The sequence below is a fragment of the Heterodontus francisci genome, chromosome 27 (genome assembly GCF_036365525.1).
Source record: "Heterodontus francisci isolate sHetFra1 chromosome 27, sHetFra1.hap1, whole genome shotgun sequence".
Classification (NCBI taxonomy): domain Eukaryota; kingdom Metazoa; phylum Chordata; class Chondrichthyes; order Heterodontiformes; family Heterodontidae; genus Heterodontus; species Heterodontus francisci.
Window position 1 is genome coordinate 58,028,812 of NC_090397.1, and position 27,302 is coordinate 58,056,113.

At 44.1% G+C, this 27,302-nt stretch overlaps 1 protein-coding gene across 1 annotated transcript in view; it reads right to left on the reverse strand.

Moving 5' to 3' along the window:
- The window catches only part of col7a1l (collagen type VII alpha 1-like), a 353,167-nt gene that overhangs the window by 161,717 nt on the left and 164,148 nt on the right, over nt 1-27,302 (reverse strand). Inside the window, exons 66-72 of the mRNA XM_068059665.1 lie at nt 17,524-17,601; nt 10,404-10,454; nt 8,801-8,839; nt 8,653-8,712; nt 4,189-4,224; nt 1,383-1,418; nt 39-98 (exon numbers count right to left, since the gene is read on the reverse strand). Coding sequence (XP_067915766.1) covers nt 39-98; nt 1,383-1,418; nt 4,189-4,224; nt 8,653-8,712; nt 8,801-8,839; nt 10,404-10,454; nt 17,524-17,601 — 360 coding nt within the window. The remainder of the gene's footprint in view (nt 1-38; nt 99-1,382; nt 1,419-4,188; nt 4,225-8,652; nt 8,713-8,800; nt 8,840-10,403; nt 10,455-17,523; nt 17,602-27,302) is intronic.

Genomic DNA, 27,302 nt, shown 5'->3' on the forward strand with positions numbered 1-27,302 from the left:
TGCACTAAACAAACACTGTGATGAAGCAAGCTTCATACCTTTTGTCCAGGAGATCCTGATTGACCGATTGGGCCTCTGAAACCAATGCCAGGTTCTCCCTGGAAAACAAGGTGGAGCCTTTATAGAAGCCAAATAATGTGCATTCTTTGAACAACCATTGTTTATTTTTTTAGATTAGAGATACAGCACTGAAACAGGCCCTTCGGCCCACCGAGTCTGTGCCGAACATCAACCACCCATTTATACTAATCCTACACTAATCCCATATTCCTACCAAACATCCCCACCTGTCCCTATATTTCCCTACCACCTACCTATACTAGTGACAATTTATAATGGCCAATTTACCTATCAACCTGCAAGTCTTTTGGCTGTGGGAGGAAACTGGAGCACCCGGAGAAAACCCACGCAGACACAGGGAGAACTTAATAATGGTGGAAACTTTATTTTTGCAATTTTATAAAGTAGTTTATCAATTTGAATAGGTCCAATTCATTGGCTGCAGCCTGAGTGTGCACATTCAAGAAGGCAGCTCACCACCACCTTCTCAAGGGCAATTAGGGATGGCCAACAAATGCTGACCTTGCTAGCAACATCCACATCCTGTGAATGAATAAAATAAACCTCCTAATCTGGTTCTGGCGAAAGGTGTCACTGGAACTATTAGTCTGTCTTTTAATTTTCAGGTACTGACTGACTTGCGTAATTCCAGCATCTTCTGTTTTATTTCAGATTTCCATCAGATCCTGGGAGACTCTAGTGGTGATGGTGCAGAGCTGGAAGAGAAGCCATTGCTGGGATTGCTCTGTCTACAATTGGATAGGTCAGAGTAGAACCAAGTGAGGTCACTCCCACTGAGCTGGACAAGGGTGGCATTGCTGGAGGAGGGGATAGTGAACTGAGCCAAAGCAGAGGGGTCCAGCAGGGTGAAGAGGGAAAATACAGCTACCACATGTAGCCTTACTACATCCAAATCCCTGGCACTCACACCATTGCAACCAAATCCCCCTCACCCACACAGGGAAGCCCCCGTGCAGCCACATGCTCCTCATCCACACAGGTTTCAGTCAGGAGCTTCCTACCTTGACATCTGTTTAAGGAGTCTTTTAACTTGCTATGAACTGGTGGGCACAGAGCATTACAGACAGGAAAACCAGCCCCATTGCTGTCATAAGTGGATGGAGCTTTACTCTTCATTTGCTTACAGTGGGCTTGGCCTGGCTGTAATTGATGTTGACCCGACAGTATTAGGCACAGATTCTGTTAAATGTAGGAGGCTGTTTCATGTTCAAACAGTGACAATCCCCACTTTTATCAGCACAAAGGAAACCAAGAAAAATAGACATCAGACCAAAAACTATTAACGTAAATTTTAATCTTACCTTTTGACCCTTTTCACCAATTTCCCCTTTGGCACCCTGAAATTATAATAAATGATTATTGTAGATTTGTGTCACAAAAATGAATCATGTACATGGATTAATTAACTTTCTCATCAACAGGGCATTTTTGACTTTTGTTATTGATTGCTTATGTATTTTATCTATTTCCTTGCACAGAACAAGTTTGTATAATATTCATAATGATTCATATCGACACGATGAAAATATAATCTGCAGAACCAACATTCATAACTTGAGGTAAAAATGACATAATGCTAATGCCTGTTAGATATAAAATGAATATGGTGATAACGTCCCAATCAGACTGTGTCAGACCCGAAGGTATCCAGCACTATATCCCTATCAGACTGTGTCAGACCGCAGGAGTATGCAGCACTGTATCCCTATCAGACAGTGTCAGACTCCAGGAGTATCCAGCAATCTATCCCTATCAGACAGTGTCTGACTCCCGGGAGTATCCAGCACTGTATCCCTGTTAGGCAATGTCAGACTCCAGGAGGAGCCAGCACTGTATCCCTATCAGACAGTGTCAGATCCCAGCAGCATCCAGCAATGTATTCCTATAAGACCAAAGACTTGCGATTGATAGGTAAATTGGCCATTGTAAAAATTGCCCCTAGTGTAGGTAGGTAGTAGCAGAATTGAGGGAAGGTGGGGATGTGAGAGGGAAAAATGGGATTAATGTAGGATTAGTATAAAATGGGTGGTTGATAGTCTGTATGGACTTGGTGGGCCGAAGGGCCTGTTTCGGTGCTGTATCTCTCTATGACTCTATGACTCTATAACAATTCATACCTGGTTTCCTGTTGTTCCAGGTGTTCCCTGTAAACAGAATATAAAGAAAAACAGGATGTGTGTTTTACAATCTTTGTGATGGGGAATCAGTAGAATGGAAAAAAATCAAATATTGGTTAATTAACATAAAATAATCAATTTAAGTCACTTCAGATTAAACATTCAGCTTGACCTTCCTGAAGAAAGAATTAGGTGGGAAATGCATAAAATGGGGTTTAAACTCCATTTTTCAAATATACTTACAGCTCCTTGGCAACACAAGATTGATTCTGTGTTTAACTTGTTGATACTCAAGGCTAGACCAGGCTAAATTCAATTACTTAAGAAGTGGCAGCGGATATAAATGAAAATAGTTTCTTTAAATGTTTAACTGTGGAAACACTCGAGAACTTTTCGGCAGTAGCAATGGGGAAGGCAGCAATAGATTATGACTTGTGCTTACAGGAAGGAATTAAGATGTGATTTGGGAAATCACTGAACAGTAATGTTTGATTAGATGTAGAAACACTACCTTGGTTGGGATTGTGGTGGAAGGCGGGGGAAATGCAGCATTGTCAGAGGTACTGTCATTAGAAGCATTATAGCAGCATCTTGTTAAATTTGGTAAAAGCCCTCTTGGATTTGGTAAGAGGAGGTCATGTCTTATCAAGTTACAACAACAGCAACTTGCATTTATATCATGCTGCTTTGTGCAGGAAGAGCACTTTACATTAAGGAAGAAAGTGATATTGTTGACAGTGAACATTGGGGAATAAGGTGGAGAATGGAGAGCCGAGGATAGGAAACCAAAGTGATGGTAAAAGATAATTTTTAAAAGCAAGAAGGAAGGTGAGCAAGTATGAGAAACTGGAAGGTGAGGAATGGTGGGAGTGGAGGAAGTGGGGTGTGAAGTCCAGTGTTAGAGGAGTGTAGAGTGCATAGGGTGTAAGGCAGGACAGTGGGCAATCCCATAGAGAGATTTGAAAACAAGGATGAAAATTCTAAACTCAACATACAGAGGCATGGCGGTGGAAACAGGGTTGTGGGGGCGGGGGGGGGGGGGGGGTGGTGGTGGGGGTGGGGGGGAGGTGGAGAAGGGGTTCGGGGGGGGTTTGCAGTGGCCAGCGGAGCTTGGAGACGATAGAGCAGTAAGAGTGTGGGACATATAGTGTGGCTGAGGACACAGGTTGTAACCTTTTGGAAGAGTTGAAACTTGTGAAGGGTAATGGGGGAGACAGCTGGCGGGGTGTTGGAGATGTTCTGATGTGATGAAGGCATGTGCTAGGACTTTGGCAGCAGAAGGGAAGAGATAGCAACATATTATGGGCAGTTCTGGAAACAATGCAGAGGTGGGGCAGGAAGCTGAGTTCAGGATTGAGCAGGACACTAGGGCAGGATTTTGTCCTGCCTTTGAAGATGGGAACGGAGAACGGACAAAATGGCATGGGTTGGCATCAGGCAGTGCGCCCGATGTTGTCCGAGAGAATTAAACAGGATTTTAGACAGAGGTGGATAGTCATAAATGGCTGTTCCTCATGTTGGAGACCAATGACTAGTGTAATTATTTAGGAGCTGGTCACTCAGACGCTCCTTTTTGGGCTCCTCACCGATGGCTTGCATCAAATAATTCTGAGATGGATCTGTAAGTTAATGGATGTCACTGTCAAACAGTAAGTGTCTCGGGTAGAGCACAAAACAAGAAGGGACATTTTCTTTCACTTGCAAGTGAGAACCCCTAAATTCCAGGTTAGAATGCAGCTTGAAGCCATCTATATTGCATATATTGATAGGGTTAGTAGTGGTAGGGTTAGTAGAGGAGGTTTGTGTGGAGCATTAACACCTGCACGGACCAATTGAGCCAAATGGCCTGTTTCTGTGCTGTACATTCTATGCAATTGCATCCAAAACCAAAACCAACCAAAACTATACTTCTGATAGTTCTTCAAAACATCTGCATTTTTTTCTATTGGGAAGGATATTTCCCAACCCTTTTTGTTTTTTTCCCACATACCTTATGTCCTGCTTCACCAGGTTGACCCTTTTCACCCTGAGAAAACACCAACAATGTGTAAGGTGGCAATACTAATTGTTCTTCATGTTAAATTCTAACATTTAAATCACATTCGCGCATCACAGTGGTCCTAGTTAACTTTTCCTACATTATAATAGCAAACACAATTCAAAGAAGTACTTAGTTGGCTGTAAAACCTCTGGGACATCCTGAAGTCATAAAAGACACTATAGAAATTCAAGTCTTTTGTTCCCCCTTTTTAACACCTGAAGCTTCACAGAACATATAAGGGGCAGTTCCAGGGGATCCTGAGTATATTGGATTCCCTGGTCACAGAGCGTGGTGGAAAATCAGGTGTGACAATTGCATGTCTGATTTTCAATCCATTCATTTAAATGGAGGAAAAATCGGATGTGATCATTACAGAGTGCAATCCTCCCTACTTGCTTTCCTCTGCTCATTGTGCCAAGACAGTTCAACAGGTACAACAACAGGAACATTTGGGCCGTATTGTTTTGTAAAATTATCTAACGTATTGCAATTTTGTGCATGTGTATCTGAAATATTGTAGTATGTTAGTGAACCTCCTCTGTTACTCACTGGACTATGTTAAACATAGGGCACCGGGGATCCAACAGATTCTAACATTAGTTCATGCTTTGGACCAATTCCCACAAGAGTTTGCAAGGGAGTCAAGGTCTAGCTACTTTATAGCCAATGAAGTTATTTCAAAGGCTGGAATTTTATACCCCCGCAGAAGCGGGCTGGAGGTGGGGCGGGGGCGGGACATAAAATTGAGTGGGAGGTGGGTGCTGCCGTTCCCATCACCTTCCAGCCGCCACTGCAATTTTACAAGCGGCGGCTGTGATAAGTGGCCTGCCTACCTCAGGCCAATTAAGGCTCTTAAGTGGCCGATTAACTGCCAATTAAGGGCCTCCTCCTGCTGCAGTTGGTATATTATCGGCAGCGGGTTGGCAGGGGGATATAGAAGCTCAATACTACGCTGCTAACCCCAGAGAATGTTGAGGAACTCAAAAGGGATTACAGAGGTTGGAGAACCATGAAACCCCTCTTTGAGTCTCCAGTTCACTGGTGGGAGGCGATCAAGGAGAACATCAAGAGGTTCTTTATCTTCAAAGGTGTTCAGAGGGTGAGAGAGAAACAGAGGGAAATGTCCCGACTCCAGAAAAGTATGCAAAATCTGCTCCGGCTGCAGTCTGTTTAGTTTAGTTTAGTTTAGAGATACAGCACTGAAACAGGCCCTTCGGCCCACCGAGTCTGTGCCGACCATCAACCACCCATTTATACTAATCCTGCACTAATCCCATATTCCTACCACATCCCCACCTGTCCCTATATTTCCCTACCACCTACCTATACTAGGGGCAATTTATAATGGCCAATTTACCTACCAACCTGCAAGTCTTTTGGCTTGTGGGAGGAAACCGGAGCACCCGGAGAAAACCCACGCAGACACAGGGAGAACTTGCAAACTCCACACAGGCAGTACCCAGAATTGAACCCGGGTCGCTGGAGCTGTGAGGCTGCGGTGCTAACCACTGCGCCACTGTGCCGCCCCAGAAAAGTATGCAAAATCAGCTCCGGCTGCAATCTGTTTAGTTTAGTTTAGTTTAGAGAAACAGCACTGAAACAGGCCCTTCGGCCCACCGAGTCTGTGCCGACCATCAACCACCCATTTATACTAATCCTGCACTAATCCCACATTCCTACCACATCCCCACCTGTCCCTATATTTCCCTACCACCTACCTATACTAGGGGCAATTTATAATGGCCAATTTACCTACCAACCTGCAAGTCTTTTGGCTTGTGGGAGCCAAAGTTAACCACGGCAAGAGCAAGGCCATGTTCTTTGGGAACTGGGCTGACCGATCCTTTGTCCCCTTCACCATCAGGTCAGACTACCTGAAGGTGCTCGGGATATGGTTCGGAAGGGCCGGGGCATGCACCAAAACCTGGGAGGAGCGAGTAGCCAGGGTACAACAAAAGTTGAGCATGTGGGGGCAGCGATCTCTCTCCATTGTGGGTAAGAACCTGGTCATCAGGTGCGAGGCGCTCACGTTGTTGCTGTACGTGGGGCAGGTCTGGCCCATACCCCACTCCTGCGCTGTGGCGGTCACCCGAGACATTTTCCGCTCATCTGGGGATCCAAAATGGACTGGGTCCGGAGGGACACGATGTTCAAACCTCTGGATAAGGGTAGGAAAAATGTACCCAACGTGGCCCTCATCCTGATGACTACCTTCGTGTGCGGCTGCATCAAGCTGTGTGTAGACCTCCAGTACGCAAACTCCAAGTGTCACTACATGCTGAAGTTCTATCTGTCCCCGGTGTTGTGAAGGATGGGCCTGGTCACATTGCCGCAGAACGCTCCATGCAGTTGGACCATGCCGTACCACCTATCCTTCGTGGAGCAGTTTCTGCGGAAAAACACCTTTGACCACCAATCCATCAGGCAGTGGTCTGCACGGAACGTCCTCAAGGCCCTATGGGAAAAGGCGATGGTGGATCCTGTTGGATGGTTCCCCGAGCAGACCGCCAAGCACCAAGATGTAGCTTGTCTGGTGGTGAGAAGAGCCCTCCCCGTCAGATCCTTCCTGCATGCCCAAAGTCTCACCCCCTCCACACAATGCCCTCGAGGTGGCTGTGGTGGGGAATAGACAGTTGCGCACCTCCTCCTGGAATGTGTCTTTGCAAAGCAGGTGTGGAAAGAGATGCAGTGGTTTTTGTCGAGGTTCATCCCAAGCAGCACTATAACACAGGAGTCTGTGCTCTACGGGCTGTTCCCAGGGACGCACACCGAGATAAACATCAACTGCTGCTGGAGGACTATCAATTCGGTGAAAGATGCCCTATGGTCTGCCCGAAACTTGCTGGTCTTCCAGCGCAGAGTTGTCCACGACCGAATGTTGCAGACTGGCACATTCCAAGGTCCAGGACTATGTGCTGAGGGACGCACTAAAGCTTGGGGCAGCCGCAGCAAAGGCTCAATGGGGAAAGACCACAGTGTAAGATCCCCCCACCAAGCTGAACGGAGGGGCTGGATCCATGGAAAACCCCTCAAACAGTATCGGGAAAATTTTCATTTGCTGTAAAATGTACATGGCATGAAAAATGAAATGGAAGGGTTGTGAGGCAACTCACTCCAGTATTGAAGGAAACTGACCTCCTTTGCACTGTTTGTATTTTTTTGATTTGGTGCTGTTTGGAACTGTTTTGTCATGTATTTTTTACAGATTTTTATGAATAAAGTATATTTTGGAAATAAAAAAAATTATCGGCAGCCGGCGTGCAGCTCAGGATGCCCAGGAGGCTGTTCAGTAAAACCTGGCAGCCTCCTTGCCGGCTGGGGGGGGGGCCCTCCTGATTGGGCACCCTGTGCCCTAAGGAGCGCCCCCCTACTGCACTACAGTCTCCCACTTCCCAACCGATCCCACTTACCTCACTGGGGCCGGGCCAATTGTCCACAGCAAGGCCCCACACACTTATCTTCATTCCGGGGCTGACATCTGTCTTGCTCTTCTAGCTGGGTGTAGTCCCAGCAGTGGCCATCACTCCCGGTGGTGCCGCTGGGACAGAGCTGCCAGCCCGCTGATTGGCTGGCAGCTCTTTGAGGTGGGACTTCCTGCCTCAGAGGGGCACAAGTCCCACCCGAGGCCAATTAAGGACCTGAGCCATGTAAAATCATAGCGTGGCTTCCAGGCCCAGCGGAAGCAGGCTCGCCCGCGACTGTTTGGCCGGTGGGCAGGGCCTCCAGCCAAACATAAAATTCTGGCTATATTCTGTGTTACTCAAGAGCAGAAGATAAGCAGGGATATAGATCAACTGTAATCTAATTGATTGCTGGAATGGGTTCGAGAGGCTGAATCAGGAGATGTATGAATTATAAATGTTTGGGTGAATTTGTGACGAAATATTGACTGACCTCCTTGGGCGAATGGGGATGAGGTGGGGTGGGGAGGTAAGCAGAATGACTTGAGTCAGTTAGGTACGAAGATAACATGCTTTACAACAGGAAAACTGAGTCAACTATTGTGGTAGACTCAGTAATCTGATACCTGAGCCAAGCAAACCTGCAGTACACCTGCATAATGTTGATGATTGCCCAGCCGGCCTAACTCACTATTGGAATCTGGTGTAGTAGACCTGTCACACAGGATCAGGATTCCATCCACATAGTTCCAGGTAACCTTGAATGTCTAAAATAAAAACAAGAAATGCTGGAAATACTCAGCAGGTCGGGCAGCATCTTTGGAGAGAGAAGCAGAGTTAACGTTTCGGGTCAGTGACCCTTCATCAGAACTGGCAGATACTAGAAATGTGAAAGGTTTTACGCAAGTAAAGTGGGGGTGGTGCAAGAGATAACAAAGGAGCTGTCAATAGGACAAGGTCACAGAGAATAACCGACTAACCAGGAGCAGGAATTTTCAACTAAAAAAGTTACCTTTTGACCTTTCTGCGATGACAATGCCATTGCAGGAGCAGCAACTTTCATGGCCTTATTCTGTAAATGAAACAAAAATCCACACTTCAGAATTATTTTAACAAAAACATTTGGAATGATTAAAGCGCATTTAATGGAGGCAATTTACCTTCTCTCTTTTCAACTTTCTGGTACTGAGATAAGACTCCTGAGGAAAGAATTAGCCAAAAAATATCTACTTTATTATATTTAATAGTACTTAAATGTATAGTGACCTCAGACTATAATGCAGTTTTATTTACATCGCGATAAATTGTCCACTCATAAATATTAAGAAGAAAGACAGATAATATGCAAATACTGGTCTTCATTGGGCTATCCAGTCTTGATATTGCCTGGCCGGAATTTAACGTTGAGGTGGTGGCCCCGCCCACAGGCTAAAATGTCAGGGGCGAGCCCCCCTCTGCTGGGCTTGGAAGCCACACAGCCATTTTATGGCCTCAGTCGGGGTTTCCACCCCTTTGAGGCAGGAAGTCCTGCCTCCAAGAGTTGCTGGCCAATCAGAGGGGTGGCAGCTCCTCAGTCCCAGCAGCGCTCTCAGGAGCATTGGCCACTGCTAAGACTGCACCCAGCAAGAAGAGGATGATGGACGTTGCCCTTCAAAATGGTAAGTGGTGTTCAGGCCACGCTGGGGACAATTGGCTGGGCCCCAACAAGGGAGGTGGGCATTGGAGTTTCGAGCAAGGGGGTAGTTTTAGCGGTGGTGGCCTGTGCTGCTAGAGGGCCCTCCACGGGGCCAGGGTGCCCGTTCAGGACTGCACCCCTAACTCGCAAGGAGGCCGCCAGGTATTACTGGACAGCCTCCTCAGGGGCTGAAGTGCCTGTCCAATACCATTGGTGGTGGGAGGAGGCCCTTAAATGGCAATTAATTGGCCACTTAAAGGCATCAATTGGCTTGGGGGCAGGTTAACCATTTGTCACCTCCCCCGCCAGTGGCAAAATAGCAGCGGGAGCAGGTAGGCAACGGGAATGGCACCCCCTGCCTCCCACTCAATTTTACAGCCCCCCCCTCAGCCCACTCCTGAGGGGGCGTAAAATTAACCTCTTCCAGTCTTATCGAGATCTCTGTGCTCATCCAATTCTGGTCTCTTGCACATCCCCAATTTTAATCCTGCACCATTGATGGCCTTGCCTTCAGCTCTGTAGGCCCGAAGCTCTGGAATTCCCTTCCTATCTCTCTCTCCTTCTTTAAGATGCTCCTTAAAACCTACCTCTCTGACCGAGCTTTTGGTCATCTGCCTTACTATCACCGTATGGCTCAGTGTCAAATTTTGTTTGATAATGCGCCTGCGAAGCATCTTGGGGCATTTTACTACATTAAAGGCACTATATAAATGCAAGTTGTTGTTGTTGCACATCGCCATTTCCATTGGTGAACAGTTAGGACAGTTTACAAATGTGTGGTGGTCAGTCCCATTTGCCCCACTTACTAAAACATGGTACTTATTTTATCCAGTTCAGAATGATGAACAACTGAGTGACCTCTACCAGGATTCAAACCCAAAACGGATTGGCCTAACTGTACCATTCAAACAGCTGAGCTATCCAACTTACCAAGTCAGAAACAAAAAAACTGAATCTCGCTCACAGTCGCTACAAAGGTCACTTTGCTGTAGTTTGAAATCCAAGAATGTAATTTTGTTAATGGCTAGTTAATTATGGATTAATTGCATGCACTACCTCCCTTGTAATAAAAGACTGCCATTTCCTACCCCCAGTCTCTTCTTTACTTCTCTCATTCCTGCAGCACCTGGTAGACGCATCTGTGATACAAAAAAACATAAATATTACTGACTTCAGATAAACATATACTGAACGGAACCTATTTCATTCCACTTTATATAACCTCTGATCCCAGTACTGCACTTAAATACATATTTCTGATTTTGTTCAATACTTTACACTTAAATGTGTATAGCCCCTAATGTTTCTAAGATATAATATTTTTGAGTTGTTTATCACAAAAAATTATATAATTTGTATCATAGAAGTGACCCTTGTGGTTTTCTATCATTGCTTGCACATAGAATGAGCACAAAAGGCAACTATTCGGCCCATTGTATCCGTGCCATCTCTTTGAAGCGGCTATCCAATTCATCCCACTTCCCTGCCTCTTCCGATGAGCCCTGCAATTATTTCCCTTTCAAATATTTATTCAATTCCCTTTTGAAAATTTTTGTTGAGTCTCCATTACCCTTTCAGACAGTGCAATCACTGTGTAAAAAAAATTTCCAGCTCGCATTCTGGTTCTGATATCATATTAAATATGGTGCTCAGTTGTACTAGAACGGGGGGAATTTCATAAGTCCACACTCACAGCAAAGAACCACTCCCAGTGGGAGCACATATTGGACTGCCCATGACTTACATAGAAAATCATAGAATCATAGAAAGTTTCTTCTTCTTCTTCTTTTGCCTCCTTGTCTCGGGAGACAATGGGTAAGCGCCTGGAGGTGGTCAGTGGTTTGTGGAGCAGCTGGAGTGGCTATAAAGGCCAATACTAGAGTGACAGACTCTTCCACAGGTGCTGCAGAAAAAATTGTTTGTCGGGGCTGTTACACAGTTGGCTCTCCCCTTGCGCTTCTGTCTTTTTTCCTGCCAACTGCTAAGTCTCTTCGACTCGCCACGCTTTAGACCCGCCTTTATGGCTGCCCGCCAGCTCTGGCGATCACTGGCAACTGACTCCCACGACTTGTGATCAATGTCACAGGACTTCATGTCGCATTTGCAGACGTCTTTAATGCGGAGACATGGACGGCCGGTGGGTCTGATACCAGTGACGAGCTCGCTGTACAATGTGTGCTTGGGGATCCTGCCATCTTCCATGCAGCTCACATGGCCAAGCCATCTCAAGCGCCGCTGGCTCAGTAGGGTGTATAAGCTGGGGATGTTGGCCGCCTCGAGGACTTCTGTGTTGGAGATATGGTCCTGCCACCTGATGCCAAGGATTCTCCGGAGGCAGCGAAGATGGAATGAATTGAGACGTCGCTCTTGGCTGACATACGTTGTCCAGGCCTCGCTGCCGTAGAGCATCGAGAGACAGGTTATTGCTGATAGTTGAACCTAGGTAGGTGAACTCTTGAACCACCTCCAGAGCATGGTCGCCGATATTGATAGATGGAGCATTTCTGACGTCCTGTCCCATGATGTTCGTTTTCTTGAGGCTGATGGTTAGGCCAAATTCATTGCAGGCAGCCGCAAACCTGTCGATGAGATTCTGCAGGCACTCTTCAGTGTGAGATGTTAATGCAGCATCGTCAACAAAGAGAAGTTCCCTGATGAGGACTTTCCGTACTTTGGTCTTCGCTTTTAGACGGGCAAGATTGAACAACCTGCCACCTGATCTTGCGTGGAGGAAAATTCCTTCTTCTGAAGACTTGAATGCATGTGAGAGCAGCAGGGAGAAGAAAATCCCAAACAGTGTAGGTGCGAGAACACAGCCCTGTTTCATGCTACTCAGGATAGGAAAGGGGTCTGATGAGGCGCCGCTATGCTGAATTGTGCCTTTCATATTGTCATGGAGTGAGGTGGTGATACTTAGTAGCTTTGGTGGACATCCAATCTTTTCTAGTAGCCTGAAGAGACCACGTCTGCTAACGAGGTCAAAGGCTTTGGTGAGATCAATGAAAGCAACGTAGAGGGGCATCTGTTATTCGCGGCATTTCACCTGTATCTGATGAAGGGAGAACAGCATGTCAATGGTCGATCTCTCCGCTCGAAAGCCACACTGTGCATCAGGGTAGACATGCTCGGTCAGCTTCTGGAGCATGTTTAAAGCGACTCGAGCGAAGACTTTCCCCACTATGCTGAGCAGGGAGTTTCCACGGTAGTTGTTGCAGTCACCGCGGTCACCTTTGTTTTTATAGAGGGTGATGATATTGGCATCGCGCATGTCCTGTGGTACTGCTCCCTCATCCCAGCACAGGCAAAGCAGTTCATAGAGTGCTGAGAGTATAGCAGGCTTAGCACTCTTGATTATTTCAGGGGTAATGCTGTCCTTCCCAGGGGCTTTTCCGCTGGCTAGAGAATCAATGGCATTACTGAGTTCCAATTTTGTTGGCTGTACGTCCAGCTCATCCATGACTGGCAGAGGCTGGGCTGCATTGAGGGCGGTCTCAGTGACAACGTTCTCCCTGGAGTACAGTTCCAGGTAGTGCTCAACCCAGCGGTCCATTTGCTTGCGTTGGTCAGTGATTGTGTCCCCTGATTTAGATTTGAGGGGGGCGATCTTCTTGATGGTTGGCCCAAAAGCTCTCTTAATGCCATCATACATTCCTCTGATGTTTCCGATGTCTGAGGCCAGCTGAATATGACTGCATAGGTGTTGCCAGTAGTCATTTGTGCAGCGCCTGGCTGTTCTTTGTGCAGCGCTTCTGGCTGTTTTAAGTGCTACGGATGTTAACTCGCTGGGGGCTTTCTTGTAGTTCAGCAGTGCAATGCACTTAGCAGCTATGACAGGTTCCAGCTCTTCAATGTGAGAATGAAACCAGTCTGCATTCCGCTTCACGCATTTGCCATAGGTGGTCATTTGGCCCATCGTGTCTGTGCCGGCTGAAAAACGAGCCACTGAGTCTAATCCCACTTTACAGCATTTGGTCCCGACTCCTGAAGGTTACGGCACTAGAGGTGCATATCCAGACACCTTTCAAATGAGTTGAGGGTTTCTGCTCTATCACCCTTTCAGGCAGTGAGTTCCAGACCCCCACCACCCTCTGAGTGAAAAAGTTTTCCTCATCTCCCCTCTAATCTTTCTACCAATCACTTTATATCCATGCCCCTTAGTCATAGACCTCTCTGCTAAGGTAAATAGGCCCTTCACCTCCATTCTATCCAGGCCACTCACAATTTTGTACATTTCAATCAAATCTCTCCTCAGCCATCTTTGTTCCAAGGAGAACAACCCCAGTCTTTCCTCATACCTGCATTTTTCCAGTCCTGGCAACATCCTCGTAAATCTCCTCTGTACCCTCTCTGGTGCAATTACATCCTTTCTGTAATTAGGTGGCCAGAACTGCACACAGTACTCATGTTGTGGCCTAACCAATGAGTTATACAGTTCCAGCATAACTTCCCTGCTCTTATGTTCTATACCTTGGCTAATAAAGGAAAGGATTCCATATGCCTTCTTAATCACCTTATCGATTTGTCCTGCTACCTTCAAGGATCTGTGGACATTCACTCCAAGGTCCCTCACATCCTCTACATCTCTCAGTATTTTCCCATTACTTGTATATTCCTTTGCCTTGTTTGACCTCCCCAAATGCATCACCTCACACTTCTCCAGGTCCTATTCCATTTTCCACTTTTCTGCCCACCTGGCCAGACCATCAATATCTTCCTACAGCCTACAGCTATCCTCTTCGCTGTCTACCACATGGTCAATCTTTGCGTCATCTGCAAACTTCTTGATCATTCCCCCTATATTTACATCCAAATTGTTAATATATACCACAAGAAGCAGGGGACCCAGTACTGAGCCCTGCGGAACACCACAGGAAACAACACTCCAGTTGCAAAAACACCGGTCAACAATTACCCTTTGTTTCCTGCCTCTGAGCCAATTTTGTATCCACCTTGCTACATTTCCCTGGATCCCATTGGCTTTTACATTTTTAACCAGTCTGCCATGTGGGACCTTATCAAAAACCTTGCTAAAATCCATGTGGACCACATCAACTGCACTACCATCATCAATCTTCCTTGTTACTGCTTCAAAAAAATCAATTAAGTTAGTCAAATAAAATCTTCCCTTAACAAATCCATGCTGACTATCCTTGATTAACCTTTTCCCTTCTAAGTGACAATTTATCCTGTCTCTCAGAATTGATTCCAATAATTTGCCCACGACTGAAGTTAGACTGACGGCTGTAAGCATTCGGTCTATTGGCGACACAGTGGTTAGCACTGTAGCTTCACAGCTCCAGTGACCTGGGTTTGGTTCTGTGTACTGCCTGTGTGGAGTTTGCAAGTTCTCCCTGTGACTTTGTGGGTTTCTGCCAGGTGCTCTAGTTTCCTCCTACAGCCAAAGACTTGCAGGTTGATAGATAAATTGCTGCTAGTGTGGGGATGTGATATGGGATTGAAGTAGGATAAGTATAAATGGGTGGTTGTTGGTTGGCACAGACTTGGTGGGCCAGAAGGCCTGTTTCAGTGCTGTATCTTTCTATGACTCTATCCCTTGCTCCCTTTTTAAACAGAGGTACAACGTTAGCAGTCCTCCAATCCTCCGGCACCACACCTGTATCCAGTGAGGATTGGAAAATGCTGGACAGATCTTCTGCTATTTCCTGTCTGGCTTCTTTTAAAGCCTGGGTACATTTCATCCAGCCCTAGTGACTTATCAACTTTCAAGGATGCTAATCCCATTAATACTTCCTCTCTCCCTATGTTTATCACATCCAATACTTCACACCCCTCTTCCTTAACTACAATATCTGCATCACCCCCTCTTTTGTGAAGACAGATGCAAAGTATTCATTCAGAACAATACCAACATCTTCCACCCCTACGCATAGGTTACCTTTTTGGTCTTTTATGGGCCCTATTCTTTCCTTAGTTATCCTCTTACTCTTAATGTATTGATAAAACATCTTTGGGTTCACCTTGATTTTGCTTGCCAATATTCTTTCATGCCCTCACTTAGTTTTACCTAATTTCCTTTTTGATTTCACCCCTCCACTTTCTATACCCCTCTCGGCTTTCTGTAGTACTCAGTTCTCAGTGTTGGACATAAGCTTTCCTTTTCTGCCTTAACTGACCCTGTAAGCTCTTTGACATCCATGGGGCTCTAGATTTGCCCGTCCCACCCTTTTTCTTTGTGGGAACATGTTTACTCTGAACCCCTTGAATCTCCCCTTTGAATGCCTCCCACTGTTCTGACACTGATTTACCTTCAAGTAGCCATTTCCAGTCCACTTTCACTAAATCACTCCCCAGTTTAGTAAAATTGGCCTTGCCCCAATTGAGAACTCTAACTCCTGTTCTATTCTTGTCCTTTTCCATAATTATGTTAAAACTGACTGAATTGTGATCACTACACCAAAATGCTCTCCCACTGCCACTCCTCCCACCTGCCCAGCTACAATTCCTAAAACTAAATCTGAAACTGTGCCCTCTCTTGTTGGACTTGCTACATACTGGCCAAAAAAGTTTTCCTGAATGTAGCTCAAGAATTCTGTTCCCTCAATTCCTTTCACACTAAAACTATCCCAGTTAATATCGGAGTATTTAAATCCACTACTAGTACTGCCCTATTGTTTTTGCACTTCATAGAGATTTGCCTACATATCTGCTCTTCTACCTCCCTCTGACTGTTTGGGGGTCTATAATACACTCCCAGCAGTGTGATTGTTCCTTAGCTCGATCCATATGGCCTTATTTGATGAATCTTCCAACGTATCATACCTCCTCACAGCTGTAATTGTTTCTTTGACCAAAATTGTTACTTTCCCTCCTTTCTTATCCCCCTCTTTAGCGTGGCTGAAAACCCTGTAACCAGGAACGTTGAGCTGCCATTCCTCCTTAAGCCATGTTTCTGTAATAGCTATGATATCATACTGCCATGTGTCTATCTGTGGCCCCAGCTCATCTGCTTTATTTGTTATACTCCTTTCAATGAAGTAGATACCCTTGAGCACTGCCAGACTCTTTTTTTTATTTTCTCATCTTTGTTTCCACTGTCTTCCAGACTCATCCTCTAACTTGCTGCCTTCCACTTTCATTTATGATTTTGTCCCACCTGAGTCTACTCTCAGGTCCCCATCCCCTGCCAAACTAGGTTAAACCCTCCCCAACAGCACTAGCAAAACATCCTGCCAGGAACGCAGTCCCGGCTCTGTTCAGGTGCAAACTGTCCAGCCTGTACAGGTCCTATCCCCCCCAGAGGTGGTCCCAATGTCCCAAGAATCTAAAGCCCTCCCTCCTGCACTATCTTTCCAGCCACGCATTCATCTGTTTTATCCTCCCATTGCTGCACTCACTTGCGCATGGCACTGGGAGTAATCCGGAGATCACTACTTTTGAGGTCCTGCTTGTTAATTTCTTACCTAGTTCAGTAAACTCTTTCTGCAGGACCACATCCCTCTTTCCACATATATTGTTGGTACCAATGTGGACCACGACTGCTGGCTGTTCACCCTCCCCACTCAGGATGCTCTGCAGCCACTCAGTGACATCCTTGACCCTGGCACCAGGGAGGCAACACACCATCCTGGATTCACATCTGTGGCCACAAAAATGCCTGTCTGTTCCCCTGACTATTGAATCTCCTGTCAGTATCCCTCTTCCAGTGCCATTGTGCCCCCCTTTCATGCCATTAATTATGGACTCTACTTCAATTGTAATTTTGTTATATTTATTCATGATTTCCTTACAATTATAAATGTATTATTTCTTAATAAACAATTTCCAATGGTTCTGCTGTATGATATTGGTTGTACAGAAACATGAATAGGCCATTCAGCCCTTGAGCCTGCTCTGCTGTTAAGTGGGATCATGGCTGATCTGTATCTTATCTTCATCCATTTGCCTTGGCTCCATATACTTTTATACTCTTGTCTAGCAAAACTCTATTGATCTTAGATTTAAAATTATTGTAGATATTAGTGTTGTCATTTTTTAATAACTATATAGAAGTAAAAAATCAAATTCTGCACTCGGACTGAGCATCAAAAATGTATATCACCACTTTGCAAACTATCAGAAGTGATTTTCCATCTGTTAATTTTATTGGCCCTTATGACTTCTTGTATCAAGAATGTCTTGACTGTACTACTCGAGCCAGGGTAAGCTGATATTGGAAAGGAAATGGAACGAGAGCACAAAGTGACTTACCTGGTCTTCCTGCCATGAAGCCATTCTTCGTACCCTTACTAAAACCTTCTTTGAACTCTCTGATAGGTTTTGTTCTACCTGTTTTGGAAGATGAGATTTTGTGAAAAAAAAAGTATCTGCACAATTTGGGGTTTTGCTCGACATATTGATGCTTTTAATGCACCCAATGGTGCTTTAAAGAATGTCCTGGAACCATTACATTTTGTCTTGCCACTTGTTTGGCTATCTAGTTGCTTCTGATGATGTAACATCCTCCAGTGAAGCACCTTGGATGTTTTACTATGTTAAAGATGCTATGCAAATACAAGTTGTTGTAATCAACCTACTTTGTTTAACTAGAGAATGTGATAAAACCAGTGAATGCATGGAATAAAATAATCCAGCCCCAAAGCATGAGGCCTGTGTATAATTTCTTCATGAATATATATCTATAAAAGACACACATGCATTCAGAAATATCTGAGTGTGGCACAACCAGGAGTTTAGAATATAGAAATTTGCCATATTTATTAATTGTTAAAAATGTGCCTCAACAACGTCTATTAACCCCAATTCCAGAAGAGCAATGCTTTTGCACTGATGTGATATTTCTCCATTTCATGCAGAGCCCACCTTATACTCTCTGAATAAGATTGACGCTTAGTACCAATTAATATCAAATTTGAGTAACTTCTGCGCTGTGGGTCTGTGTCCAACAGGAACTGGATTAAACTTCCAAACCAATTTTATATAGGAAGAGAAAGACTAGGATTTGCTCCTCCCATTCATTCCATTATTTTGGACTATACTTGAGGTGCATACCCAAGAATACTTTTGTGAGGTTCCAAAGCTGGTGCTATACTTCTATCTCTAACCAACAATTTCCACCAGCAATGTCCGGTACTGATAGCAAAGCCGCTCAAAACATTTTAAAAATTCATTTATGGGATGTGGACAAGGCTGGCTAGGTCAGCATTTATTGTCCATTCATAAATGCCCTTGAGAAGGTGGTGATGAACTGCCTTCTTGAACCACTGCAGTCCTTGGGATGTCCGTACACCAACAGTGCCGTTAGGAAGAGAGTTCCAAGATTTTGACCCAGCGACACTGAAGGAATGGTGATATAGTTCCAAATCAGGATGGTGTGTGGTTTGGAGAGGAACCTGCAGGTGGTGGTGTTCCCATGCATCTGCTGCCCTTGTCCTTCGAGGTGGTAGAAGTCGCGGGTTTGGAAGGTGCTGTTGGAGGAAGCTTGGTGAGTTGCTGCAGTGCATCTTGTAGATGGTACACACGGCTGCCACTGTGTGTCGGTGGCGGAGGAAATGAATGTTGAAGGAGGTGGATGGGCTTCCTTAACCTGGATGGTGTTGAGCTTCTTGACTGTTGTTGGACATTACCCTTATAGTGTCTGACTGCACCATTCACAGTTTGCCCTGTGTAAAGATTTGAACAAAATGTCTCCATCATGGCACAAGCAGCTTCCAAATAAACATAGACGTGGAAAAGGAAATGATACAATGGCAGTTTGATGGCAAAGCTTGTTGGGGCTTCAACATTCTGCTATGTGGGCTGATGAGAAGTGAGTTTGTGCCAATGACTCTGTTATTTACCACTGTAGGAATGTACTGGGTTTCTCATCTTTCAGGCACTTTTCCACAGCAAGGGCAAAAAGAATTAGAGAGGCAAGGAGGCTTGACTCCTTATGCATTCCCAGGTGGCTATCTGTAACATGTTCTCCCCCTGGGATGCTACATACCACAGAGAGACTACAGTGTGGTAAATGGGGTACAGCATGTGGGAGAACAGAAAGAACAACAAAAAAGACTTTAGTCTATTGATCTCACTTCTTTTGATGGATCAGGTACAATCAAGCAGGTGGGAGGAGCAAATCCTAGTCTTTGTGACAGAAAGACTAAGAATAAATGTAAGGAAGGGGTAAAGTAGTTTAAGAATATTAAACTCAAGAAATGAAGGGTAAAGGGAATTGAGGAGTATAAAAGGCTAACAATTTACATTTTTATATGTAATCATACAACGGATTGAAAATAAAGTCATGAAACTACAGGTATTACTTAGAATGGAAGGACATGACATAATAACCTTGACAGAAATTTAGCTTCAGCTGGGGAGAGACTGGCAGATAACTATTCCAGAGTAAAATATTCTCAAAGAGATCTTCTTCTTCTTCTTTTGCCTCCTTGTCTCGGGAGACAATGGGTAAGCGCCTGGAGGTGGTCAGTGGTTTGTGGAGCAGCGCCTGGAGTGGCTATAAAGGCCAATATTAGAGTGACAGACTCTTCCACAGGTGCTGCAGGTAAAATTGGTTGTCGGGGCTGTTACACAGTTGGCTCTCCCCTTGTGCCTTTGTCATTTTTCCTGCCAACTGCTAAGTCTCTTCGACTCGCCACACTTTAGCCCCGCCTTTATGGCTGCCCGCCAGCTCTGGCGAATGCTGGCAACTGACTCCCACGACTTGTGATCAATGTCACAGGACTTCTTGTCGCATTTGCAGACGTCTTTAAAGCGGAGACATGGACGGCCGGTGGGTCTGATACCAGTGGCGAGCTCACTGTACAATGTGTCCTTGGGGATCCTGCCATCTTCCATGTGGCTCACATGGCCAAGCCATCAAAGAGATAGTGAAAGAAAAATGGGAAGAATGGTGGCCATATCAATTAAGGACACAATTACAATATAGGAAGGAAACTTGAGTCGCCTGGGTTAAGGTAAGAAAAAATAATGAATCTGATATTATACCAGATGTACATTTTAAACCACTGAACAGTGAGATATTTGTAGGAAATTTAGAGAGGGTTGTGGCAGTAAGCTGATGTAATTACAAGGAAATACAAAGGTAGAATGGGAAAAGATGCTTGGGAAATAGGTAATCTAATTAATGAAAATAGATAAAGAAAAAAGGGGAGTTTAAGATAAGGACTGGAGATGATCTAATTTGAAATAGATGAAAGGAGACCTAGCTCAAAATAATGGGTTGGAAAAATGACAGATCAAACAGTGGACCAGGAGTAGGAGATATCTAAATACAAGATGGATAAGGTAAATATTAAATACAATGGGGCCAAATCACAATGAAGTTCCCACCCACACTGGGAATTCTGACATTCCTTAGGATGGAGCCATAGTGGAGACTTCCTAAATTGGGAATTCCTGTGTTCTGACCTTAGCCAGGATCAGGCATACAATCAGCATGAGTATGCCCATCTCACCAGCTATAATTGCCTCACCCAATGAATCTGGGGCCCACTCTAGGTCCAGGCTATGATTGATGCCTGGACCCCAAAAATGAAAAACCCATAACGTCTTGGGAGGATGGTTCAGATGGTTTCCTTTGTAAGCCACTTGAGATATATTCTAACTTTATACAAGATATTAGTTAGGTCACAAAAAGAGTTTTGCATGCAGTTTTGGGCATCCCATTATTGGAAGGATATTAGGTTCATGGAAAGATAACGGAGAGGGTCAGTGATTGTCACTGGGAATGAAAGGCTATAGTTATAAAAATAGACTCAGATTTTGTTATTTTCCTCTGCTGGATCAGAGACAATTAAGAGAGATTTTACAGAGATTTTGAGATGGAAGATTGCTTTCACTGCTTGGTGAAGAACAAGGAGGCATAGACTCAGGATTATCATTCGAAGAATGAAGGGGGATGTTAGAAGAGACTTTTGCACACAAAATTAATAGAACATAGAATGCGTAACCACAATAAGTAATTATTGTGACAGAGACAATATCATCTTTTAAAAGAACTTGGATATGTATTTGAAAACGTGTGTTGGAATTTTGTGCTGGCGGCGGAGGTCTCGACGTCGGGGGAAACCGACGCTCAGATCCTCACGTCGGTTTTTGAACAGCAGGCCCGCCAAATTTAGTGCCAATCAGGCACTTAATTGGACAGCGGTGGGCCTTCCGTATGGTTTCAGCCCCTGTTGCCAGAAGTCCCGGCCTTGCAGAGCTGCCAGCCAATCAGAGGCCGGCAGATTCAGTGCCGCCGCCGAGGCAGTGGCTGCTGCTGTAGCTGCAGAGACCAGACACCGAGGAGTGGCACTGGAACCAGGCTCAAGGCAGATCAGGGCAGGAAGGGTCTCGTGGGGTGGGGGTCGCAGAGGAGGGGGGAAGTGGGGGTCAGCAGCAAGGGCTGACGAGTAATTGCGGCTGCAGCAAAAAGAGGCCCTTAATTAGGGGCTAATTACCCAGCTAAGGGCCTCAATTGGCAGTGGGACAGGAAGGCCTTCCTGCTCCGGACTAAGCTTCGGCGGAAGAGGGATGGTGGCGGGGTCCCCATTCGCCTCCATCCCACCCAATTTTATGCTTTCCGCACCTCCAAACCCACTGCGGGGGTGAGCATAAAATTCCACACATATAGTATAAAAAAACTACTAGAACAAGGCAAGGAAATGTAATTAGAGTATACTGCTACAGCTGAAGAGCTAGTATCAGCACAGTTATGATGGGCCAAATGGTACCTTGCACTATTATAATTATGAATCTTTTATTGTCTTTTTGCCACATTTGCTTTTTGACTTGAAGGCAGTGACTTGTGTTGGGATACAGTTCCAAGGGTATTGTTCCCCCATCTAGTTGCAGTTTTCACCTTAAGCTAAGATTTTAGCAAGTTATTTGACTTTGGGGGACTCTCGAGGTTGCCAACCCTCCAGGATTTCCCTGGAGTCTCCAGGAATTAAAGATTAATCTCCAGGACACTGCTGCGAGTGAAGCCAGGAAAAAAGTGATCAGGATATTAAAAAATAATTGTATGATTTATCATTCATTTTCTTCGAATACTTTCATTTAATAGTTATGAAAATATATTGGAGATGAGATGAAAATGCTTTTTGACCCCAATTGGGTAATTAAGAGCCTGCCTTCTTTCCGATTGGTTTGGGAAGGCAATGCACTACGAGGATGGACCTGTTGGATAACCAATAACACGAGTGTGGGGGTGGGGCAGTTGGAAGCAGGAGGTCATGTGATGCAACCTCCAGGAATATGCCCAACCAGAGTCGGCAACCTTAGGCATCTCAACCAAGCATGATCCTATCCTTGGCTAACATCTGCAAATACTTCATGCTGAGGTCACTAGATAGTGACAAGTAGAGCATGGCTACCCGACCCAAATCCGATTGAGCCCAATGACATGTGTTGGGTTCGGGTCGGGTCGGATCAGGTCGGGTTGCTCTTCTGGATACGGCATTCGGGTCGGGTTGGGTCAGGTCGGGCCGGGTCGGTCACAGTGACAGCCAGGACGTCAAGGCGAGAGACATGCATCCAGACTTCATACTAGTCTGCAGTGAGAAATTCCATCCAAGGTAGAGCACAACCTCTTTAATATAATCAACTTAATTCTGGTGGTCGGGTCGGGCGTGGGTAAAAATCAAAGGACTCGGGCTGGGTCGGGCTCGGGTCAGATGTGGTTCTGTCAGGCTCGGATCGGGTTTAAATTGCAGACCTGAGCAGACCTTTAGTGACAAGGATCAGGAACTTTTGCTGATTTTTTTTTCTCCTCCCATCCCAGGAGTACTGTTGCCAGCTCCAGTGCTATGATCTTTCTGGCTGAACCCGGAGAGTAGAAATTGAAGCTGGGACCTTTCTAGTCTGCATGGCCTAGAAAGTAGATCACATCCGATTCAGGTAAGAAACCTGGTGCAGCAAAGATTACAGCAAATTGCCGAAAAACGGACATTGTGCAGACCAATCCTTAGGCTATGATTCATTGCCATATCACATGCTTCATACACCTATCCATTGGGCTATTCACAAGTTATACCTCCCAATTTATTAATGTGCTTTGAGCAATGTAAAATCACAGCAAACCCTTCCAAGAAGAGAAGTTTCAGTGAAAGTCTTTTCCAATTGTGGAGCAAAATATAAATTGTCACGATATCAAACTAACATTATTCAACCAACCACATTTCTATCTACTCATTGAAATATGTGTTGCAAAATGTGACTGGTGGATTTTGTATTCATTGACCATGAATAGGCGGAAAGTCTATTCCCAAATCCCAAATAATATCTAGGTAATATCTATATCTCTGTAACCTCCTCCAGCCATACACGAACCTAGCCCTCCTCCAATACTAGTCTAGTGCACATCCCCAATTTTCATCGCTCCAACATTGGCAGCCATACATTCAGCTGCCTAAGCCCTGGAAGATCTGAAATTTCCTCCCTAAACCTCACTGCCTCTCTACTTCTCTCTTCTCCTTTAACATGCTCCTTAAAACCTACCTCTTTGATCGAGTTTTTTGGTCACCTGACCTAACATCTCCTATGTGGGTCAGTGTGAAATTTTGTTTGATAATGCGCCTGTGAAGCACTTTGTGATGTTTTACTATTTTAAAGGCAATATACAAATGCAAGTTGTTGTTGTTGATGATGTGTTTAGTCTAGCAGAGCAGCATAAAGAGTTACTGGAGGGTTTCCAGGTTGTAGTGCTGGACTTAATCCATCCCTAAAGCTGTGTGGTTTTGTTCCAGTTCCTACCCTAAGCATCTTTCAAATTAGGGGAGATATGTCTGGGTCTTGCCTGGATTTCAGAGGCAAGTGAATGTTGGAAAATCAGGTGCATTCATAAGAATATTGCCCGATTTTCTGATATGCGCTGCACTTGATGGAAGGAGAGCTTCTGAACACAAAGCCAGGAAATCTTCCCTCTGTTACACTGTATATGTGATTTCATAAATTATTTTATAATAACTTTTCACACCTCTAAGTTTAAAGTGCATGTTTCATGTCCCCTAGATCTATTTAATTGTAACAGAAGGAAAATTCAGCAGGTTCCGTCAACCATGCGATCTTGCCCACCAGAATTTCCTTTACGCATCTCTCCCAGGCAATACTTAATGCCTAGGCAGCGAAGACCAGAATAGCCAAGATGTCTGGCGGGGAGACTCCTTACTGATGTAACTTTATATCGTTATTAAAAATGTTGTTTAATAAAGTTCACAAGGAGAATTTTTCTTTTAAGACAAGGATAGTTTATTCACTTTTTATTTTTACACGACATATTTTATTTTTACTTTCTGAATATTAAACACAAACACAAAATTCAACTATATAAAACATTCCCTTTCTGATTTTTACCACTCTTTAACACAGCTGAAGAAAATACTGTTATGAAACAAGATAATTTATTTATATATTTAAGAGGATGTTTGGGGGCAGAGGTTGAAAATATACACAGGTAAATCAAATTTAGAGATCCTTAAGACATTTTAAATCTATTCTGAATTTCTTAATACAAAGTCTTTTTAGAGCCCCTTCTCAGAAGAGATGACCTTGCTGATATTATGCTGTGCTGGACTGTTTATACAGAGCTGGATTAAGAACCAGTAAGGAGAGTTGAACAAATCCATTCCTCTGATAGATCTTAATCTTTAGTCTGTAATATTTTTAATTTTTTGGGTTATTGTTTTTGTTGAAATGAGGGATGACACTGATGGGGAATGCCAGATTCATCCATACCACCTGTGGGTCAGGTAAAACATGGGCTAGCTGCAGAGTAAAGCTCCGTCCAACAATTGCCTTAACTGCAACTCAGCACGGATCTTCCTACAGCAGTGATGCAGTTTATCATTCCCAAACTAGTGGTACCAGAGCGAGATTGCCAGCTTAGAGCCATTGAGTATCAAATCAGAGCAATTCTGAGCTGTCAACGTGACCTACGAGGTACTACAGTAAAACTTTAACGCAATTGGCAAAATAACCAGTGGCATGAGGAAAAAATGTTTTAACGCAGCGAGTTGTTATAATCTGAATGTACTGTCAGAACACGTGTTGGATGCAGACTCAATAATAATTTTCAAAGCAGAATTGGATAAATACTTGAAGTGGAAACATTTCAGGGCAATAGGGCAAGAGCAGGGGAGTGGAACTAATTGGATAGCTCTTTCAAAGAGCTGGCACAGGCACAATGGGTCAAATGGCCTCTTTGTATGCTGCATCAGTCTATGATTCTAACTATTCACACTGATTTTTTACATGATCCATATATCCAGCCAGAAAAGGAGGCTTAAATCCCTTCATTCTAGGTTAGGTTTGACCTAAAGTTCCAGATATGAAAAAGTTGTGTTTTAAACCAATGAACCATCCAACTTAGCCCCTCACTCCTAATCACAGGGACAGGAGAAAGTGATTTGGCCCACTGAGACTGCTGTGCTAGTTTGTTACCCACACCAGCTCCAAATATCCCTTAATAAGTTTATTTCCCAATGAAGTATAGGTTTCTTTTTTAAACAGCTCAATTGATTCTCCATCTAGCTTATATGGAGGCAGTGCATTCCACACTGTCTCATCCCTTTTCGAGATTTGTTCATTGAATTTACTTTTCACCAGTTTAGTTCTAATTTTAAGCTTGCACGCAGAAATTTGTTCTACGCAGATTTACATGGCACCGCGGGCCACTACCTACACAGCTTTCTTCAATTATATCAATGAGAGGGTCACATGGGCTACGCAGGTAGCGGAACGTGGCACTGCCTGCCCAGGGGGAATCGGCCTAAGTTTGGATTGCACCATGAGTGAATCTGTTCTCCTAGATCCCCGAGCTCTGGATTCCCCTGACTGAGCAGTCACTGCTTATATACCCTGTTATTTTAAATACTATACTGGAGGCCAGGATTCAATTAATCTTTTTGATCATGTTTTGCACCTGTGACCTAACCTTTTATATGTACCCAGACCCCTAAATCCCATTGCTCACCTATACTACTACCGCCAGCAACTCCCTTACTTCCTCCTTTGTTCAATAATATAAGTAAAAGCATGAATGGATAAGAGCCTTCACTCACCAATTAAATTGTGCAGATGAAACAATTAGCAATTACAGGGTGTTAATTATATGAATGTGCACTCCTGGAATCAGCCTTACTCAGTGGGGTGACTCGTGGGACTTATTGCACTCATTCCCCATAATTTTCTATCCATGGACACAAAATCACATAAATACCTGATACATGCTCCAGGCATGGGAGCATGCATTCGATACATTTGTTCTTCAAATTAAACAGGCTACAACCATTCAAAGCTAATTGGTCTGCTGAGTGATAATGTAGTGACAGTAAAAGGGAAAACTCTATTCCGATTGGACAACTGAAACGTGGAATGGACCTGAATTATGATCCTTGCCAAAGGATTTTGTTTTTAACTAGAATTAATTGCGTGCCCCATTTAGTTATCAGCACAGCAAAATATAGCAGATACAGCAAACCTCTGGAACAGCAAATGTATCTTCTGTCAGTCAATGCATTTTCAGAAAAGGAAATCAGTACAGTTGTTCCACTTATACTTAGTTGCACAGTAATGGCAAGAGATGAAATTAACAATTATTTTAATTCTGGACAAAACCTTGTATTTTGTATACATTTTAAATAAAAAATGATACATTAATTTATTTTTTAATGCTTAAATATTTGAAGCAGACAGATTCTTTTGACAACATTTGAAAGTTGAATTCTGTTTTTCTTCTAGCAATGTTTCTTTTTTAATTATTAAAATTAAGATTTTTGTTACATTTAGGATGATGGCAATTACTTTCATTTAATAGTAAAATATTCTATAGTTTCATTGAAACAATTACTGATTAATTAGGAAGCATAAACACAGCATAAAAGTAGCATAATTTCATAATTAATTTTGTTTTCATATTAATTTGCCAATGTGATGAGGAATGAAACAATTGCCTTGAAATTAAACTGTGTCATATGAATACTTAATTGCATCTTTGGCTTCTATTTTAATAACAGTGTTAATCTGTTTAAAATAGATGGGTAACACCT